This window comes from Silurus aristotelis (genome assembly GCF_946808225.1).
Source record: "Silurus aristotelis genome assembly, chromosome: 24".
Classification (NCBI taxonomy): domain Eukaryota; kingdom Metazoa; phylum Chordata; class Actinopteri; order Siluriformes; family Siluridae; genus Silurus; species Silurus aristotelis.
In genome coordinates, this window is record NC_139597.1 from 19,894,115 (window position 1) to 19,915,653 (window position 21,539).

At 41.1% G+C, this 21,539-nt stretch overlaps 1 protein-coding gene across 2 annotated transcripts; it reads left to right on the top strand.

Annotated features, from left to right (window-relative positions):
* Nucleotides 1-983: 983 nt before the first annotated feature.
* On the top strand, nt 984-8,976 carry LOC310719254 (C-type lectin lectoxin-Enh4-like). Of its 2 annotated transcripts, XM_083528700.1 has the most exons (7): nt 984-1,088; nt 1,644-1,705; nt 7,549-7,920; nt 8,149-8,170; nt 8,300-8,481; nt 8,572-8,663; nt 8,855-8,976. In XM_083528700.1, the coding sequence occupies exons 3-7, from the start codon at nt 7,863-7,865 to the stop codon at nt 8,915-8,917; spliced, it is 417 nt and encodes a 138-aa protein (XP_083384826.1). In that variant the 5' UTR covers nt 984-1,088; nt 1,644-1,705; nt 7,549-7,862; the 3' UTR covers nt 8,918-8,976. The 2 variants fall into 2 exon arrangements, with proteins under 2 accessions (XP_083384826.1, XP_083384825.1); XM_083528699.1 differs by having other exon boundaries at nt 8,149-8,481.
* The last annotated feature ends 12,563 nt before the right edge of the window (nt 8,977-21,539 follow it).

Sequence of the window (21,539 nt, forward strand, 5' to 3'; positions counted from 1 at the left end):
GTTGTCAGCTGAATTCTAACAGAGATGTCAATATACAAAATAACATATATTTAACCAAACACACTAAAGGTCATGTCCAAGAGGGTGCAAGATTTTGAAGTATGTAGTATGTAAAGTACAGTAGGACAAATGGGACATAGTGGTTTGCATAAACCTTTTGAAAGATGACAAAACATAGAAAATGTTCTCTGAAGGTTTAGGGGACAAAGTAAACACATACCATGAATGTTTATTGCTCCAGATTTCAGACCTCAATATTCAAGCTTTTAGCACTAACAAAGGAGAATTCCTGTTAAAGACACAAACATACAGATTTAAGAAAATAAATGGTTTATTTCATATTTGGCTTGTTTATTTCACACTGTAAAACCTTTTAGTGTACATGTACAGTATCTACTGACAGCTGAGTTTCACAGGACTACTACTGTAATTAACATTTACAGCATTGTACTGTTATTACCAATTACACTCTCCTACAGTAATCCCATACAACTGTGTAGTATTAAAATGTGTTTTCTACAGCAACAAACTGTCTTTTATAATAAAGGGAGATTATTGTTTTTCCATTGTATACTTTTTTGTTTTTATATAATTAAAAATAACAGTTTTGAACACTGGTCTTAGATTAGCACTAGATCTTTAAAATTATTCATCCCGAAAAAACAAAATAGCAATTACTGAAACATGTTCCAGAGCAGGTTATATGAATGTTATGTGATAACTTTTAAAAGTGGAAGATGAAATATCAGAGATATTAGGTGAAAAGTTTCTTTGGCCAGGCAGTGGTTGCATTTCCTAGTGTTGATGTCTTAATATAAATGCAATTTACACTGAGTGTAAATTCATTGCTGTGCTTTTCTTTCAGCCATGCCCCACCCATCTCAGATTTCCATCCAATCAGTTATAAAAAGTGCAAAAAGGAGGAGACGGTTTACATTTAGTCATCTAGTCTCAAAAAACCCCTAACAATAACTCAGGGTTAAGTTATAACAATAACTCAGGGCGAACTCCATCAGTCAGATACTTTAGAAAGTGTTGGAAAGCCTGAGATATGTAAACACTGATTTTTCACCTCCTTCATATTTCAGGTATGTTTTTCAAGTTTTCTGTCTGTACTCCCCTAAAATACTTGTTTTTTTCTCAACCATTTAAAAATGGTTGAAATGGTAAAAATGTGCGAAAATCTTTGTATGTTCTTTAAAAATTTGAGTAGCTTCACTTTGTGATGACAAGCACTTCAATGTAGCAACCAACAATGTAGAATTTATTGTAAACCCTGCTAAACATTTCAGCTTCCAATCCTATATTCTTCACGTCACTATTTATATGAATTGAATATCATTTCTTGACATAACCTTCTGATCATATTACAGGGAAATTATTGGTCAGTTTTATCTTATAAAACTTATTCACTTCTTTTATTTAAACAAAGATTATAAATATTTAACAGCACAAACCATATGGTGAGACCTCCACCTGTAAGTTCTTCTTATGTCCTTATGCCATGATTCTCTGTTATAACAATAAACATCCTTTTGCTGTTATAACCGACATTGAAAGTGTTAACTTCTGAGATGTCTCATGATCTGTCATTCTTTGAAATTTTTTTGTAGTGACTATTATTTTTATTTCCTATCTCTTAGTAAGTTTTCCAACAATACATCAGTGATGGATCAACGTCTGTTCATACTCCTGTTTTTCACAGGTGAGAGAGTGTGCATGTGTGTGTGTGTGTGTGTGTGTAAAGCAAAAGTTGACCACACCCAACTTGTAGATAAATTGCCCAGTGTGCATAAAATTGTGCAGAAAGAAGACGACCTTATAAACTGCTGCCTTTTAAGTAAAATACAAAGCAGCTTCAGTATTTAAAACCTGCAACACTAGCGATAGATGATAACAGAAATATTCTAGATAAGTTTGGTTTCTAGTTTTTCGCGAGCCGTCTACCCTCTCGATCCTCCATCGATCTGACTAACTATGAGGTGAGTTAACACTCTACTTGTGGATAGTCTGCTAGCATACTGTTTGGTCAGGTAGCTGGCCTTTCCGTGTGCTTTTGTTGATGTTGGGTTGGGTTTGTTTCTGGCTAATGCGGTAATGCTGTTGGCTGACTTTTCCATGGCTCTTCTCAACACGTTAAAGTTTCTGGCATTTACTACTCTATCTCTGGCTATTTTTGGCTTCAACACTCAAATGGAAATCGAATACAGGCCCTGCGAGCTAATGGCTCTAAACAGGCACTGGCGCCTCGACCCCGTGACGTATGACCATTGCCGCGAATCTGGTATCCTTTGTCGCCCAAGATATTTACATCGCTCTTCCAGAAGGAGAAACGTCCTTCATCCGTCATCATTGTCTGCGATCCCCTCTATCTGGTCTAGTAGCAGGGCTATAAAACAATCGGCGCATTCTCATAATCGACATCGCTCACTAGTCAATGGAACAAATAAACACTGTGCCCTTCTAAATTGTCTATCTATCTCAGACAAAGGCACCTAAATGAATGAGCTAATAGTTAACAATAAATTTGATATGTTATTTCTCACAGAGACTTGGCAGGTACCAGATGATTTTATCCAGCTTAATCTGCTTACCCCTACTGGATATCGACATATGTCAGAACCACGTACAACCGGTAAAGGGGGTGGTCTTGCTGTCATTTTTCGTGCATCTTTAACTGTCTCTAAATTGGTTTTTCACAATACCACGACATTTAAGTATATGGTTATGAAGTTTGGTATCAAACATCTCATTGTACTTATATTAATTTACAGACCACCTAAACAACAAAATAATTTTTTCTCAGAACTCGGTGAATTACTAACCCAAGCATGTGCTGTGTCGTCCCAAGTTATTCTTCTTGGTGATTTCAACATTTATGTTGATACTGCTTGCTTCACTGCTACTCAGCTAAATGTGACAGACTAAATGTTGTCTTTGACTGTTTTGACCTCATCCAGCATGTTAATTTTCCAACTCTTCCAATTTCAATTCCAATTTTCATACTCATGGTCACACGCTTGATCTTGTTTGTACATCTGGTCTGAATAATATCTCTGTTGACAGTTTAGTTACCCCTCTTTCTGACCATAGACTCATCTGTTTTGATTTTACATCTATCTGTCCAGTCAACCACATCAAAAATATAACCATACGCTATCGTCATTTAAATACTGTTGACACTAGCTCCTTTTGTGATTCTGTTGCCTCCTCTGCTCTTTCTGATGTGCAAAATTTAACCTGCTTATCTATGATTTATGACAAGTATTGCTGTACTGTTTAAAAATTGTTGAATGAGTTTGCCCCAACTAAGATTAGGTCTGTCCCTATGTCTCATTCCTCCCCGTGGTTCAATGCAGAGCTTCGAGGTTTGAAGGTAAAATGTAGACAACATGAACGTCTCTTCAGGAAAACTTTTTCAACTGGCCATTTTCTTATATATGCTGAATGCCTTCAGCAATACAAACTGGCCTTAAATACAGCCCGCTCTTCCCATATCTCCAGCATCATTAACAAAGCAAGCAATAGGCCCAAAATGTTATTAATCACAATTAATAACCTGACTCAAGCACCAAAGCACAGCCTTAGTGACTCTGAATCCATGGTTATGTGCTGCTCCTTCCTGAACCATTTCCAGGGTAAGCTAGATACTCTGTATGCGACATTTGGTGAGGAACCAACTACCGATGAGCATATGAAATCTCAATCTAATAATTCTATGACAACCATAGCCTTAACCAATTCCTTATTAATCACTGAGTTAATACAAATATCTAACTCCTCATCATGCACTCTTGATCCTGCACCTACTTTCCTGCTAAAAGACTGTACATCGGCGATTTCTGCTCCCATATTTGCAGCCTCTCCAAAACGTCTTTTTTTCATTTAGAACGCATTGTCAAACTTCAAACTTTTATCTGCAGAAATGATGCCGAAACATTAGTGCATGCTCTGATTACATCCCATCTCGACTACTGCAATTCACTCTTCTCTGGTCTATCAGCTCACTCAATCTCACGGCTGCCAGAATGTTAACCTCCAATAAAAAATCTGCCCACATTACCCCTATATCATTTGATCTTCACTGGCTGCCAGTCTCATCTCGCATAAAATATAAAATCATACTGCTCACTTATAAGGCACTAAATGCTCCCCCCCCCCTATCTTTCTGATATTCTCACATCCTATGTTCCTTCACGATCACTCCGGTCTTTAAATTCTGAACTTCTATGTGTTCCTAGATACCGTCTATCCTCTGTGGGTGGCAGATCCTTTTCTGTCATTGCTCCAACACTATGGAACTCCTTACCCATTGCACTCAGAGCCATCACTACTTTGTCTAAATTTTAATCAAGGCTTAAAACCCACCTTTTCAACCTCCACTATCAGTAAATGCATATGTATTAGGGGTCCCTAATTTTTTTGAAATGTGGTGTATGTACCGTCTACTATGTAGAGTTCTATCTCTGTACCGTATGTTTTTGTGTTTGTGTTGTCTGTTATTATCTCATGCAGCTGCATGTGATCCTTCGTTCTGGGCAAATGTCCGATGAAAATGTATATGTATGTTCAGTATATTTCATCTGTCTTGAAATATTGTACCTTGTAAAGCGTCCTTGAGCTTGGGAAAGGCGCTATATAAATTAAACGTATTATTATTATTATTATTATTATTATTATTATTATACATGTTAATGTTAACATTCAACAAAACAAAAAAATGTCTCTAGGTTACGAACTTAACTTTAGTTCCCCGAGGGAACGAGACGCTGCGTCGAAACGATTTGGGACCATGTGTGAAATCTAGCCGAAAGGCAAGATGTGACGTCATAGACAGGCGACGTCGCGTAAAAAAAAGGAAGCTACAAGATGGCTGTACGGTGGTAGCGACATTAGCTTCTGCAAAGAGAGAAGGTAAGCGCCGCAGGAATGCAGGGAGTGTGGCACGGAGACGCAGCATCTCGTTCCCTCGGGGTACTAGGGTTACGTTCGTAACCTAGAACCGTTCCCCTTCAGGATCTCGAGCTGCGTCGAAACGCTTTGGGAACGAGTGTCCAATCACGCCACACTGACCAGACCCTGCCTAGTGTGCACCTGCACGCAGGACAGAGGAGCCCGGAGTGGCTCCAGGTCGAGGCCACAACCCAACAAGGTCAGCAGGGGGGACCAGCCCGCAGCGTCGCAATGTCCCAGAGTGATACTCCAGCAGACCAGGCCGTAGAGGCCGCCACACTCCGGTGGAGCGAGCCCTGACTCCGAGCGAAGCGGGGAGACCAGGACCCGTAGCTGAAAGGATGGCATCCACTACCCATCTGCTTAATGTCTGCCCACCTTTCCTTTTAGAGCCACAGCAGATGAACAGCTGCACCGACCGCCTCCATGGACTCATCCTGTGGAGACAAGCATCCAGGGCTCGCACTGGACACAGTCGGGTCTGTAATCCCTGGTCGGGGGCTATAAACGGAGGAGGGTAGAATGCCTGTAACATGACATGTGTGGGAGCCGTAGGCACCTTAGGTATGCACCCAGGTTTCATGTATAGAAACACCCTGGCTATGCCAGGGGCAAACTCCAGGCGGGACGGGGCAACTGGCAAGTCCCAGACAGGCACTCTGGGTCGCGTCCCGGGCCTCAGCCTCCGGGCGCCGCGGAGAAAACGTGTCACCAGACGGTGCCTCGGGTGGCAGACACGTAAACCTTCAGGGACGAAGGGGTTAACCCTGTGGCAAACTGTTTCTGTAAAAACTACAGAACTGAACCGACCCGCCAGTCAACTGGGTCCATGTCACGGTGTGAGCACCGTGACATGAACAGTCACCATCGTGTGGCATACAACCTCCTCGTGGGGGGAGCTCTGGAGTGGGGAAGGGTCTCTACTACCTCGGTAGAGAGAGACCAGCTGCTACGAACTGTGCCCCCTCAGGGGCCATAGCCACAGCTTCCACAACTTCGGGCGGGGGTGAAGCAGGGTTCCGCCCGCCTGCGAGAGGAGATTCCTTCTGGAAGGAATTTCCCACGGAGGGCCCTCGAGTAGGGATACCAGGTCCCCAAACCATGGCTTGCCCGGACATCGAGGTGCTACCAGGAGGAGACTGACTCCTTCCCGGCGAACTCTTTCCAGAACTCCCGAGAGCAGCGTGATAGCCTCGGCCATGACCGTCCCATGGCAGTCTCGACAGGGCGTCTGCTCCGACACCCAACCGTCCCGGGATGTAAACGTCTCTCAATGAGAGAAGTTTGTCCTGGGACCACAAAAGGACCTCTTGCACCAGTTGTTTGAAGGGGCAAGACCGGAGGCCCCCCTAGTGGTTGATGTACAAGACCACTGCAGCACTGCAGCACAGTAGGCAAACGGATATCCTTCATAGATGCAGCATTTGGGGAGAGATAGTGAGCTAGCGTCTTTATCACCAGCGGCATCGTCCCGTAGCTGCGCTACTCAGTCGAAATAACATTCGCGCACAGCGAGAAACATTGGAAAAGCACGCGGTGCACACGGGCCTCCCAGGACCCAGACACCTCGGTGCGCAGGTCACGGAAGGCGCTGAGGCTGTGAAACAGGGCACAGAAAATGCTCATCCAGCTCACTGGGTGCGCGCTGCTTTTGCTACACGACCGGCTAAGCTAGATCCAGCTCGGACCCGGCCCGCGTCACGACTTCGAGGAGCTCTTCGTACAGCACAGGCTGTGAGGAGTCCACAGGCTCGCTAGCATCCATCATCTCATCCTCCTCGGAGAAAGAGACATGTAACGCCGCGCTGCCCGCACTGGGAGAAGAAGCAGCCGCCAGGCATGCTTCCCTGAAATTTCTGAAATTTCTCCCACCTCGGAGGAAGAAATACGGAGCACCGCGTTACACACACCAGGAAAAGAAACCGCCAAACGAGTGCTCTCCGGGAGCTCGGCTAGCAGCCGGGAGCACATAGCCACACTGCTAAAATGCTAACAGCCGATACCTTCGAGAGTCGAAGCTGCGAGGGAGAGCGCTTTCCTCGGAGAGCGCTCTCCGAAATTTCTCCCACTTCGGAGAAAGAAATACGGAGCACCGCGTTACACGCACCGGAGAAGAAACCGCCAAACTGACGCTCTCCCCGGGGAACGGGAGCTCGGCTATCAGCCGGGAGTGCATAGCCACATGGCTAAAATGCTACTAACCGATACCCTCAAGAACCGACTAAGCACGCTCCTAAGCTAAGCAAACAACACATTGGCTGAACACGCAGACGGAATTCTGCCTGCATTTAAGCTCATGACTGCACAGATATCAGACACAAAGCACTTACCTAAATGAGCAGAAGCTAATGTCGAGACCACCACACAGCCATCTTGTAGCTTTCTGGTTTACGTGACGTCGCCTGTCTATGATGTCATGTCTTGCCTATTGGCTAGATTTTGGCTAGGTTCAGAGCGTGGACAACACAGGGGCGTTCACAAAGCATTTTGATGCAGCTCTAGTTCCCAAAGGGGAACTATCAATCACTCTGAAAATGTATTTAAATAAAAACCCCTGATATAGTCCAAACAAGGCATAAAATCTCTTCTCCACAGGAATCGTCCCTCTCGTCCTGTCTGTCTCTCGAAAGTATTATCTGGTCAAGCAGGGGAAAATGTGGAGTGAAGCCCAGACTAACTGCCAAACTGAACACACTGACCTGGCAACCATCCAAAGTGATAATGACCTGGCCCAACTTCAGAATGAAGCACAGACCCAAAAGTTCAATTCCAGTGCTTGGATTGGATTGTACAATGACATCAACAGCTGGCGCTGGTCCTATGGAAATGAGCCACTGAGAAGTTTGACATTTTGGTATCTAGGACAACCTAACAACCTGTAAGAAAACCAGGAGTGTGCTGTGTCAGATATGGACGGTTGGAATGATAGAGACTCTACAGAGGAATACCCCTTTGTGTGCTTTGATGGTAAGGAACAGGACATTTATCAGTAGAAGAAAATGTCATTGAAACATTATAGACTGTGTTCTCAGAGTATTAAACTTTACTGTCAAGCTTAATAGGGACAACAGACAAAAATCACCTGTGAACTCTTTGTTCTTTATAAGCTTCAATTTTCTTAGCAAACAGTGATTTAATAACAAATTTTACTACTGATGTCTTAAATTATCATTCTGTTTGTTTTTATTCTCACAGGCAATAAAAATGGCACTGACAGGTACATTTACATCTCTAATGAAATGGCATGGCATGATGCTCAAGCTTACTGCAGAAACTATTATACAGATCTAGCCAGTAATAGAGATGAGATAGAAAACTCTATAATACTGGGACTGCAATCTTACAGCACCTGGATTGGTCTGTTCAGAGACTCCTGGAAGTGGACAGACAAAAAAACATTCTCTACCATCAACTGGATGTCTGGAGAACCTGATAATTACCTGAAAGATGAAAACTGTGGGTATATAAATAACAATGAGGCTGCTGATGCACTGTGCTCAGACATAATGCCTTTCTTCTGTTACTCAGGTGAGTTAAAGTTTTATTCAGAGATAGATTTAGATCTGTTTATACTGTTTTTAAATAGAAGTTTGTATGTCTTTATATTCCTACATCCAGTAATCACAAAAAAACAACAAATCATGAGGGTGAAGGTTCATTCCAGTCAGGATGTGAATAATCCTGCAGTAAAGGAGGCCATCCTGGAGCAGGTAAAATTTTTTTAGAAGTTTTCCACAAGACTTCTTTTATAATGTAGATTTGTCTCCTTACTACTGCAGCCAGAAGCTTTGAAACAAAAACATTGTATTGTGTTTAGAATCTGACTGTTGCTCTTAATCTTTTACAGCTTACATATGAGATTTTTGTCTATATCTTACACTATAAATATAATGTTCTTCAGATTAAGCAGAAACTGGAGGATCATGGGATGGCAGAAAACACCACAGTAAAATGGAGAGAATGATGGAAAGGTGTTTCACATGAAGAAAGAAAATAATTCTACAGTAAAAAGGAAGGCTTAAGTCTTATAATTCTGTAATGCATTAGCCAGTTTTTGTAAGTGTGCAGTAAGTGATGTGTCCACAGTGAAAGACCTCATTAGATATTGTTCACTAAAAAATGGATAATGATAGGAAATGAACTTACATAAATTCTCTTCATGTTCATCAATAACATTATTTTGATCGTGTCTCTTTACACCAGATATTGTTGATCAGCTGTTATTTTGATTTTTGCTTCCTCACTTGTAATATTGCTGATGAAGTGGAATCCATAGATTATGTGATGTAAGAATAAGTGAATAATATGCTGGATATTTCTCCCTGCTGAGTCTCGTTTCCACCTGAACTCAAGTTGCAGGATTTCTGCTGTGTTTTTGGTTTACTTACTGATTATGTCTATAAAGCTGCTCTGAAACATTATTTACTGTAAAATGCTTTAAAAATGCTGAGTTTTTTTTTTTTTTTTTACAGCTCCTGTATTCATCATGACAGACCCTAACCCATTTATCACAATTAAATAATATTAAACTGCTTAAAATAATAAATAAATAATGATTTTACCATTTAATAGTTGCATCTTTTTTTATTAGGAAATGTAGAATACTTTAATGTATAAACTCTGTGGGGGGATAAGATGTTGGTCTTCTGATCAGAAAGTCAAGAGTTTGAATCCCAGCAGCACAAAGCTGCCAGAGCTGGGCTAACCCATTAGCAATGGTGGTGAAAAAACCTACCTACCTTAGCTTAGGTTTAGGACAAACAAACCTTTAGAGCATCCATACTCAACACGGAACTGGTTCTCATATGGGTAATTGGGTTAATTAATAATATTGGGTTGGTAATTGGGTAATTATAAATAATCGCTTTGTCTAACTGTGTGCTATATAGTAAAATGTGCTATTGTTAAGTCAATTTTATTGTAATTTTAGCGCACTGTTAATAGCAATTGCAGTCTTAAAAGCTATCATAGCAAAAATGTGTGTATCAAATGCAGTCCATAGACATCTTTATAATTTCTTAGATAGTTTCAAAGTGGGATAGATAAGTCAAGTCTGGAGAACAGAAGTGGCCAGGATAATTGATTATTGGTATCTTAGATCTTAGGAGTAGCATGTGTATCTTACAAAGAAAGAGAGAGAGAGAGAGAGAGAGAGAGAGAGAGAGAGAGAGAGAGAAAGAGAGAGAGAGAGAAATAATAGTTAAGAACAGTATACACTGTGCACAAAGTGCAAGCAGAGACTCTGATGTTGAAGCTGATGTTGAAGCTGAGGTAGGTACTAAATCTGAAACTGATGTAGAGTGTTAGGTGATATTGAATGCTGAAATAGGGAACAACACTCCTCTGCGTGAATTACAGCAATCAATCACGAATATCTCCACCTCTTTGACTATTGAAGTACTGCTGATATTGCACTAACCCAGGGGTGGGCAATTCATTTTTACAAGGGGCCACATGAGAAACCTGAATTGTGTCAGAGGGCCACACGAACGATAATATTTTAGGGACGCACCGAAATGAAAATTATTGGCCGAAACCAAAAACCAAAAATGAGGAAACCAAGGCCAAAACCGAAACACCAAAAGAAAATATTGTCAATTTTTAGAACCATTGCATTTGTGGCTATAAATAAGTACTAACCTCACTAAAATCAATGCATTGCAATTCAAAGAATAAATCAATTACAAAAGTGTTTTATTTATTATAAATTATTGTTATTTATTTGTTTCCATTCATAGTATTGACAGACAGGCAGCGGTCAATTATTATTAGCAGCGGCTCTGTTAAAGGGAATGAATTGACTGCCGGACGTTTGGAAGCCCATTCAAGTGAATGGAAGGTTCTAATCTACAGCATTAAGAAAAACCGTGTAATAAATAATATTATATTATAATTATTATTATTTTCGGGATCCACGGGGAATGTTTCAAAGATCAACCCGTCGAGCCACTAGAGACCACTGATCCACTGGAGACCACTGATCCACTGGAGACCACTGATCCACTGGAGACCACTGATCCACTAGAGACCACTGATCCACTGGAGGCCACTGATCCACTGAAGATCACTGATCCACTAGAGACCACTGATCTAAAGCAATGAAATCCATATTTGTTTGTGTTTTATGCCTTTTGCCTTGGCACCATCACTGGAAAACTTTTCTGCCTTTTCAAAAACGTCCTCTACAGACGGAGTGCGCATGCTCGGATTCACTTTACTTTTCTGCGCCGCGTTCTTCTCATATTTAGAAGGCAATCGGGATGTTCGGATTTCAGGTGATAAATTAAACCCGCAGACATGTTGGCTCTTATCCAGGTGAAGTGCACCAGACTTAAAAATTCTAGTATGCATACTTAAAAATTGAGAATGCATACATAAAATTCTAGTATACATACTTAGATTTCTACATAGTAAAAAAAAACTTTGTGTATTGAAAATGTTAATTGAAGATACCTTTTTGAAAGATTACTTTTTTTTAACAATTTGTTTGATCTTTCTTTCATTCTGGCATGTTGAAGATGTTGTGTTGATGGTTGTTAGTGTTAAGCTGGGCCTAGGGTTAGGGTTAGGGCTAGGGTTAGCCTAGTGCACTTCAGGGTTAGGGTTTACCTAGTGCACTTCAACTAGTGCACGTTATCTAGTGCACTTCACATAGTGCACTTCATCTTGTGCACTTGTGTTCATCTAGTGCACTTCATCTCGTGCACGTCATCTTATGCGCTTGTGTGCCCCCAAATTCGAATTTCTGGGGGGAAAAAGGTGAAAAAACAACAAGGGCAATTACAGGGCCTTTATGATGAGTATGTTCATCTAGTGCACTTCACTTAGTGCACTTCACCTAAGTGAAGTGCACTTCATCTAGTGCACTTCACTTAGTTCACTTCACCTTTTTTTAATGATTTGTTTGATCTTTCTTTCTTTTTTTGTTTGATCTTTATTTCTTTAATCTAGTGCACCTAATCTAGTGCACTTCACCTAGGTCGCTTTATCTAGTTCACTTCACCTTTTTTTTATGATTTGTTTGATCTTTCTTTCATTCTGGCATGTTGAAAAGTTTGTTGTGTTGATGGTTGTTAGTGTTAAGCTGGGCCTAGGGTTAGGGTTAGGGTTAGCCTAGTGCACTTCAGGGTTAAGGTTTACCTAGTGCATGAACTCAACCTTTTGTGCCCCCAAACTCGAATTGTTTGAGGAAAAAAAGGAAAAAAAAACAATGAGGACAATTTTTTGCCACTTTTATCTGGTGGCAGAGATGTGGTGTGAGTGCTTAGTGACTTGGAGAAGGCCAGTGCACAACAAGGGCTCTGGGCTGGTTTATATCTAGCCTAGTGCACTTCACCTAGTGCACTTCATCTTGTGTATGCATTCTTGTGTAAAATTCTAGTATGCATACTTAAAAATTGAGTATGCATACATAAAGTTCTAGTTAGGGTTAGCTTAGTGCACTTCACCTAGTGATCTTCATCTAGTGCACTTCATGTGGGCTAGGGTTAGGGTTAGCCTAGTGCACTTCATCCAGTGCACTTTACCTAGTGCACTTTACTTTGTGCACTTTATCTAGTGCACTTTACCTAGTGCACTTCACTAAGTACACTTCATTTAGTGCACTTCATCTAGTGCAATTCATCTAGTGCACATCATCTAGAGCACTTCATCTAATTCACGTCACCTAGTACACTTTATTTAGTGCACTTGTCTGCCCCCAAAATCGAAATTTAGAGTTTTGAATAAGAGGGCAATTGTTCACCTAGTGAACTTCACTTTGTGCACTTCAACTAGTGCACTTCATCTATTGCACTTCATCTAGTGCACTTTACTTAGTGAATTTCCTCTAGTGCACTTCACCTAGTTTACTTCAACTAGTGCACTTTATCTAGTGCACTTCATCTAGTGAACGTCATCATGTGCACTTTATCTAGTGTACTTCATATACTGCACTTCATCATGTACACTTCAACTAGTGCACTTGTGTGCCCCCAAACTCGATTTTTTTAGGGGGGAAATGGGGAAAAAAACTATGAGAGCAATTTTTTTGCCACTTTTTTTCTGGTGGCAGAGATGTGGTGTAAGTGCTTAGTGACTTGGAGAAGGCCAGTGCACAACAAGGGCTCTGGGCTGGTCTATATCTATTATGCAGACATAAAAATTCTAGTATGCATATTTAAAAATGTGTTATGCATACATAATATTCTAGCATGCATACTTAAAATTCTAGTATGCATTCTTAAAAATTCTAGTATGCATACTTAAAAATTGAGAATGCAAACATAAAATTCTAGTATATATACTTAGATTTCTACATAGTAAAAAATTTTAAACTTTGTGTATTAAAAATGTTAAGTAAAGATACCTTCTTTACCTGCTTTATTACTTTTTTTAACGATTTGTTTGATCTTTCTATCATTCTCGCATGTTGAAGAGGTTGTTGTGTTGATGGTTATTAGTGTTAAGCTGGGCCTAGGGTTAGGTTTAGCCTAGTGCACTTCAGGGTTGGGGCTTACCAAGTGCACTTCAACTAGTGCATTTCATCTAGTGCATGTCATCTTATACGCTTGTGTGCCCCCAAATTCGACTTTCTTGTGGAAAAAAAAGGGAAAAAAACAATGAGGGCAATTACAGTGCTTTTATGATGAGTATGTTCATCTAGTGCACTTCACCTAGTGCACTTCATCTAGTGCACTTCGTCTAGTGCACTTCATCTAGTGCACTTCACCTTGTGCACGTGTGTGCCCCCAAACTCGAATTGTTTAAGGAAAAAAAAATCAATGAGGACAATTTTTTGCCACTTCTATCTGGTGGCAAAGATGTGGTGTGAGTGCTTAGTGACTTGGAGAAGGCCAGTGCACAACAAGGGCTCTGGGCTGGTTTATATCTAGTATTAATACTTCAAAATTCTATTATGCATACTTGAAAATTGAGTATGCATACATAACTAGAACTTTATGCATAACAGAATTTTAGGGTTAGGGTTAGGGTTAGCCTTGTGCACTTCAGGGTTAGGGTTAGGGTTAGATCTTCATCCAGTGCACTTCATCTGGGCTAGGGTTAGCCTAGTGCACTTCACTTAGTGCACTTCACCTAGTGCACTTCATCTTGTGCACTTGTGTTCATCTAGTGCACTTCATGTAGTACACGTCATCTTATGCGCTTGTGTGCCCCCAAATTTAAATTTCTGGGGGAAAAAAGGGAAAAAAACAACAAGGGCAATTACAGTGCCTTTATGATGAGTATGTTCATATAGTGCATTTCACCTAGTGCATTTCACCTAGTGTAGGGGTGTCAAACTCAAATTCACAGTGGGCCAAAATTAAAAACTGGGACGAAGTCGTGGGCCAAACTCAATATTTATTGAAAAATTGACTGCAATTGTGCATGTTTTCCGTCTCTCCAGATCTGTAATGTTAAACCTTTTCATATAGAAACAAACTTTAGTTTTGCATAAACATTGAATCTGGAACAACCAAAGCTTAATATTCTAAACACATGAGAAATTACATTTGAAATAAAACACACATCAGTGGTATTTGTTTCTAATTATTTATTATCTCTCTCTCTCTCTCTCTCTCTCTCTCTCTCTCTCTCTCTCTCTCTTTCTCTCTGTGTAGTCTTTCGAATTCCTTTTTAATGTAAACCTTTTTTCACAGGGCAACAACAAAACAACCAAAAATAATAATAATTTCATTCAATTAAAAAAAAGCAATCATTCAACCATTAACAGTTCATGCCTTAGAGTAGAAAAAGTGCGTAAAGACAACTTTCATTTAAGCTCAGTTTTTACACTCTGATTTACTCTGATTGGTTAAAGTCAGATCCCTGCATCTCTTCACAGATACCTGCATCATGTCTGGGGTTTAGGCTCTGAGCTGAGGAAATCCTCAGGATTGAGTGAAGGTGTTTTGTTCATCTTCATTAAAGAGAACAGTTGCTCACACAGATATGTGCTGGTGAACACAGAGAGTGTTTGAGCAGCTTGGACATCGAGTTGGAGCAGTGTGTCGGGGAGGAAACATGGAAACTGTGCAGCACACACAGAGTCGTACTTTGACTTGATCGTGTCTCTACACTGGAGTTCAATCAGCTCCATTTGGAGGTTGGTTGGTGCGCTTTCCACGTCAACCACAAACGGATTACTGAGCAGTTCAAATCTGCATTTCTGGGATTTAAAGTCGGTAAATTGCTGGTAAATTCAGCTCTGAGTACGCAGAGTTTTTCAGCGCTGAGTTTTTCAGCGGTCTCGACTAAACGCGCCTGCGCACTAACAAAGCATTCTGGGATTTGTAGTATTAGCGGTGTATGCACTGTACACTGGTGGGCCAGCTCTAATACACACTTGATATGATCTCATGGGCCAAAAATTATTACTTAGTTTGACAACCCTGATCTAGTGCATGTCATCTAGTGCACTTCACTTAGTGCACTTCACCTAGTGCACTTCATCTAGTGCACTTGTGTGCCCCCAACTCGAATTGTTTAAGGAAAAAAGGTAAAAAAACTATTAGGACAACATTTTTTGGATTCTTTACATAAAGTTATACTTATGGTTAGGGTTAGCCTAGTGCACATCACCTAGTGATCTTCATCTAGTGCACTTCATCTGGGCTAGGGTTAGGGTTAGCCTAGTGCAGTTCACCTAGTAGACTTCATCTAGTGCACTTTACCTAGTGCACTCCATTTTGTGCACTTGTATGCATACTTAAAAATATGCATACTTAAAAATTGAGTATGCATACATTAAGTTCTAGTTAGGGTTTGGGTTAGCCTAGAGCACTTCAGCTAGTGATCTTCATCTAGGGCACTTCATCTGGGTTAGGGTTCGGTTAGCCTAGTGCAGTTCTCCTAGTGCACTTCATCTGGGTTAGGGTTTGGATTAGCCTAGTGCTGTTTCCCTAGTGCACTTTGCCTAGTGCACTTCATCTTGTGCACTTGTGTGCCCCCAAACTCGAATTGTTTGAGAAAAAAAGGAAAATAAACCAATGAGGACAATTTCTTGCCACTTTTTTCTGGTGACAGATATGTGGTGTGAGTGCTTAGTGACTTTAATAATGCCAGTGCACAACAAGGGCTCTGAGCTGGTCTATACCTAGTATGCATAGTAAAAAATTATAGGATGCATACTTCAAAAATTAGTATGCATACATAAAATTCTAGTATGCATACTTAAACATTATAGTATGCATACTTGCATATCTACATAGTAGAATTTTTTTAGTGTGTGTGCATATTAAAAATGTTAATTGATGAAGTGCACTAGATAAAGTGCACTAGATAAAGTGCACTAGGTGAAATGCACTAGGTGAAAGAGCACTAGATGAAGAACAGAGTATTTTCACTTCCCAGTGGAATTAAGCTTCCAGGGTTAGGGTTAAGGTTACGGTTAGCATACTAGATTTTTTAGTATGCAAACAAATTTTTTAAGTATGCATTCTATATATAAACCAGCCCAGAGCCATTGTTGTCTTGATAAAGTGCACTAGGTGACGTGCACAAGATGAAGTGCACTAGGTGAAGTGCACTAGATGAAGTGCACTAGATGACATGCACTAGGTGAAGTGCACTAGATGAAGTGCACTAGATGACATGCACAAGATGAAGTGCACTAGGTGAAGTGCACTAGATGAAGTGCACTAGATGACATGCACTAGGTGAAGTGCACTAGATGAAGTGAAGTGCACTAGGTGAAGTGCACTAGATGAAGTGCACTAGATAAAGTGCACTAGGTAAAGTGCACTAGGTGAAGTGCACTAGGTGCAGTGCACTAGGTGAAGTGCACTAGGTAAAGTGCACTAGGTGAAGTGCACTAACTGAGGTGCACTAGGGGTTAGGGTTAGAGTTAAAGTATGCATACTAAATTTGTAATATGCATACTGGATATAGACCAGCCCAGAGCACTTGTTGTGCACTGTCCCTCTCCAAGACATTAAGCACTCACACCACATCTCTGCCATCAGAAATAATTGCAAAAAAAATTGCTCTCATTGTTTTTTTGCCTTTTTTCCTCAAAAAAATTCGAGTTTGAAGTGTAAATGTGCATTAGATGAACTGCACTAGATAAAGTGCACTAGGTGAAGTGCACTAGGTGAAATGCACTAGATGAAGTGCACTAGATGAAGTGCACTAGGTGAAGTGCACTAGATAAAGTGAACTAGGTGCACTGGGGTTAGGGTTAGGGTTAAAGTATGCATACTAAATTTGTAATATGCATACTGGATATAGACCAGCCCAGAGCACTTGTTGTGCACTGTCCCTCTCCAAGACACTAAGCACTCACACCACATCTCTGCCATCGGATATAAGTGCAAAAAATTTTTGCCCACATTGTTTTCTCCCCTTTTTCCTCCAAAAAATATTTTAGTTTGAGGGCATACAAATGTAAAAGATGATGTGCACTAGGTGAAATGCACTCAGTGACGTGCACTACGTGAAGTGCACTTGGTGAAGTGCACTAGGTGAAGTGCACTAGATGAAGTGCACTAGGTGCACTAAGGGTTAGGGTTTAAGTATGCATACTAAATTTTTAATTATCAAAGCGGATATAGACCAGCCCAATGCCCTTTTTGTGCACTGTCCTTCTACATGTCACTAAGCACTCACACTACATCTCTGCCACGCAAAATAATTGCCAGAAACATTGCCCTCATTGTTTTTTCCACTTTTTTGCTCAACAAATTTGAGTTTGAAGTGTGAATATGCACTAGATGAAGTGCACTAGGTGAAGTGCACTAGATGAAGTGCACTAAGTGTGACGAAACCTCAGGAGTTGTGATTTGACCAGGCCAGAGTAAGTATGTTTAGAGTGAAAGCTCTACTTGTGCAGTAGAGCGTGTGTGTCTGTTTCCTTAAAAAAGACCTTAATGTCCAGTTTGTGTGTGGAACTGAAATCCGGGCCTTTGTAGGTCGTTGTGTCCAAAAAATCCACCGAGAGCTGACTAATGGAGGATTTCAGTTTTATGGATGGGTTATGGTTGTTAAGTGTTGTTAAAAACTCATCAAACTCCCTCTCTGTGTGTGTCCAAACTCCCCAAATATCATCAAGATATCTAAAATAATAAAGGGGCCGTTTATGGCACCGGGATAGGGCCGAGGTCTCCCATTCTGCCATAAATATGTTGGCGTAGGCCGGAGCAAACTTCTTCCCCATCGCTGTTCCCTTAATCTGAAGGAAGAATTCCCCATTGAACTCAAAGTCATTCCTTTTTAGATTTATTTCTAATAATTGGATGAGTTCTTTATCAGGCCTGGAACTGTCTGGGTATTTTTGAAAAATATTTTTTACGGCCTGTATTCCTTCCTGGATGTCGATATTTGTGTAAAGGCTGTCAATGTCCATAGTGAACAGGACAGCCTCTTGGGGAATTTCAAGTCCTTTAACTTTTTGAATGAAGTCATATGTGTCTTTTAAATAGCTAGGGTGGCCCGTGGAAAGGGGATTTAAATAAAAGTCCAGGAATTCGGCCATATAGTATGTTTCGCTTCCGCAATCCGGCACTATAGGCCTTCCTGGAGGAATTTCGTGGGGTTTGCTCCATTTGGCCGGATCTTTGTGTATTTTAGGGAGCATGTAGAATCTCCTGCTCCTGGGCTCTGTGTCACCCAAGAGATAGGACTTCTGTTTGGCATTTATGTGCTTTTTTGTATATAGGATCTGAACTATTTCTTTGACCAGGGGTACGGTGTCTGGATAAATGGGTTTATCTAATTTTTGGTAATAAGTTCTATCCTGTAATTGTCTGTACCCTTCCCACAGATATTGCTCACGGTCCATAATAACTGTTGCACTGCCCTTGTCAGCGGGTTTGATGATAATATTTTGGTAATTTTTTCACTCTTCAAGAGCACTGATTTCCTCAGGAGTGAGGTTAAGTTGTTCCCAATATGGTCTGCAGTGTCTCTTGAAGGATCTAAGGTCTGTATCAAACAATGTGAGAAGTTCAGTGGGCAGTTTATCCATGGGTGGGACCCAGTCCGATTTAGGTGTGAAAGGTGGGGGAGTTTGATCTGCGTCATTTTGAAAATAAGATGCCAATTTTAGCCTTCGGTGGTATTGTTGCAGATCATATCGCATTTGCCTCCCGTTATATTGTCTACTGATTTTCCATGCTGGAATAAAAGTTAGGCCTCTATTAAGCAGGCTGAATTGTGGTCGAGTGAATTTGGCTTTTTTGGCCAAAACAACCACATTTTTGTTCCCCTCCTGTGCATGCAGGCTTATGGGGAGATTTAATTTAAATGTTGAAGCCAATGCTCCAGCATTTTTCCGGCTGTATTAACTGTCCAGTGAATATTGTCACTTTCAGTGTGGAACTCTGATCTGGGCAGGGCCGGAATATGATTTAGGTTGGCAGTGATGTAACCACTCAGGAGGTTTAGTTGTGTTTGCTCCTTTGTTGGGAGCATTCCTGAATAGTTCAGTTCTGGAACCCAAATCTGCGCAGCGGGAATTTTTCTTTCGGCGCTCTTAAAGACGCCTGCATTTGTTTAATGGCAGTGTCTTTAGCGTTTTGAGTCCGACTATTAATGCCCAGCGCTAAAATTAAATGCTCTACGTCATTGGAGACCGGAATTTTATTAATCACGGCCTCCATGTGTCTAAACGTGGCCCCAGGATAGCTTTCTATTTGGAGGTCTGGGTTCTTAAAGGGGGGAATCCTGGAGAGGTTGGAATCCCCAATAACAAGGCATTTTTTACGGACAGTTAGTTTCCACTCAATCATCTTTCTGGAAGTGTTTATGTGCTTATTTGGAACAGACTCACTGGAGTCACATGGTGTTGCAGAAGGCACCCTGAGCTCCACATTAATACGGGCCTGTGTGGCTGTTCTAAGGCTGCCGATTTTTTCTGGGCTTAGGGTCACCCTTTGTGAGCTGCTGTCATTATTCTGTTCGCACTCTCCCTGGTCCTCGATAATAACAAGTTCCTCTTCCCATCTAACACAGGGATTGGAACTCGGGCAAGGAGTGCGTTGTGCTTTTGGGGAGGAGGGAGGATCTAGCGTGATATCGGACTGACTGTCCGAATCCTCCTCCCTAAAAGGGGACCAATCGTTTGGTGGATCTGTCATGGTGGAAGTGGTTCTGGAAGATTTTGGTTCTGGTTGGGTGGACAGATCTGGTAGGGAGTGTGCCTCGGCCTCAGCGTGCACCGAGGCCTGCACCGCGATGGCACCGTCAGCTGTGTCTGGCGGTAGAGAAGAAGCAGCAGGGACACTTTGTGTCTCTGCTTCCTCTCTCACTTCCTCCACCTCAGTAGTGGGTGTAGAGTTCTTACATTTGTCACCTATCAGAGTGTGAGCCTCCTGTATTGATTTGTATCTCAGCCTTTTACCAATCCCTCGTTTTGCCCATAACACCGCCGTGTTAAAGCATTCTTCCCAGCCTCGGGAAGGATAGTGCTGCAGCTTGGCCATTTCTTCCACCAATGTGTCCTCATAATGGTTTTTGAGGATCAACATGGTGGTATAGGCCCAGTTTTTAGCATTACCTTCTATAAGGGCTTGTGTTGTGGGGTTTGGCAGAGCTGGTTTGATGACCTCAGATAGATTTTTCTCCATCTTGGTCAATGCAGGAGGTTGTTCTTGGCTCACATTATTTTTGTGGTGTACCAGTTTGATTATTTTGAACAAGGTACGGGTTTTTGTGACAAAATCCGGGTCATCCGATTGTTTTTGAACCACATTTTGTCTCTGCTGTGTGTTCCTTTTTTGTTGTTATGGACGAGTTGTCCATGTTCGATTTACTTTTTGTGGGATCCTTGTGACAGGTCCCCAACGGACCTGAGGTTTAAAAAATTGTGGTCTGAAAGACCGCTGACGTGATGCAGTACGGTAAGTATTTGGTGCCCTCGTGTGGCCTGAAAATTTTACTGCGTTTGAATAGGAGAGAGCTCTCTGTCCCTGTGCATGACGTAGGTTCTGGTTATTGCCATATTTAACCACGTCTGCATAAGAGAATGACCTCTCTCCTTGTGGATGGTGTCCCATAAGGTGGTGAGGACGGTGCATAGGTGTGTTTTGGACAGCACGCCTGCGTCCACGGGTGACAATCATCCAACCATCTCTGTCTGGCAGAATCATATTTTTAAAATGTTTTTCTTTTCTATTGCTTTTTAAACAAAATATTTATTTGGGATGTTTTTGTGTATTGAAATATAATAAAATAATGAACTGAAATCAAGGATCTTTTTGTGTTTTTTCAAAATAAATCTCTCTTGAGAATTTGAAAATAAAATCAAGCAGTTGCCTGATTTTAAATAAAAGTAATAAAATAATGTGCTCTCAAAGGAATATTTTCCTGAAAAAAGTCTCTAAAGAGCTTGAAAATAAACCAAGCAGTTGGCTTAGTTTAAATGGGAAAATAAAATAAAATACTTTTAAAAGAAATGTTTTTTTTCCAAAAGATTTCTGAAAGCTGAGAAAGGAACAAGCCGTTGCAACGTTTCGGTTCCTCTAGAACCTTCTTCAGGCAGGCTTGTTCAGAGTATTTGCAAAAAAAAATATTAAATCTCTTTCTTTGAAAAATGAAATAAATTCAGGATCTAAATAAGGCTTGAATGTGTCTCTAGTCGAGCTGGAAGAAGTGTGGAAGATTCAGTC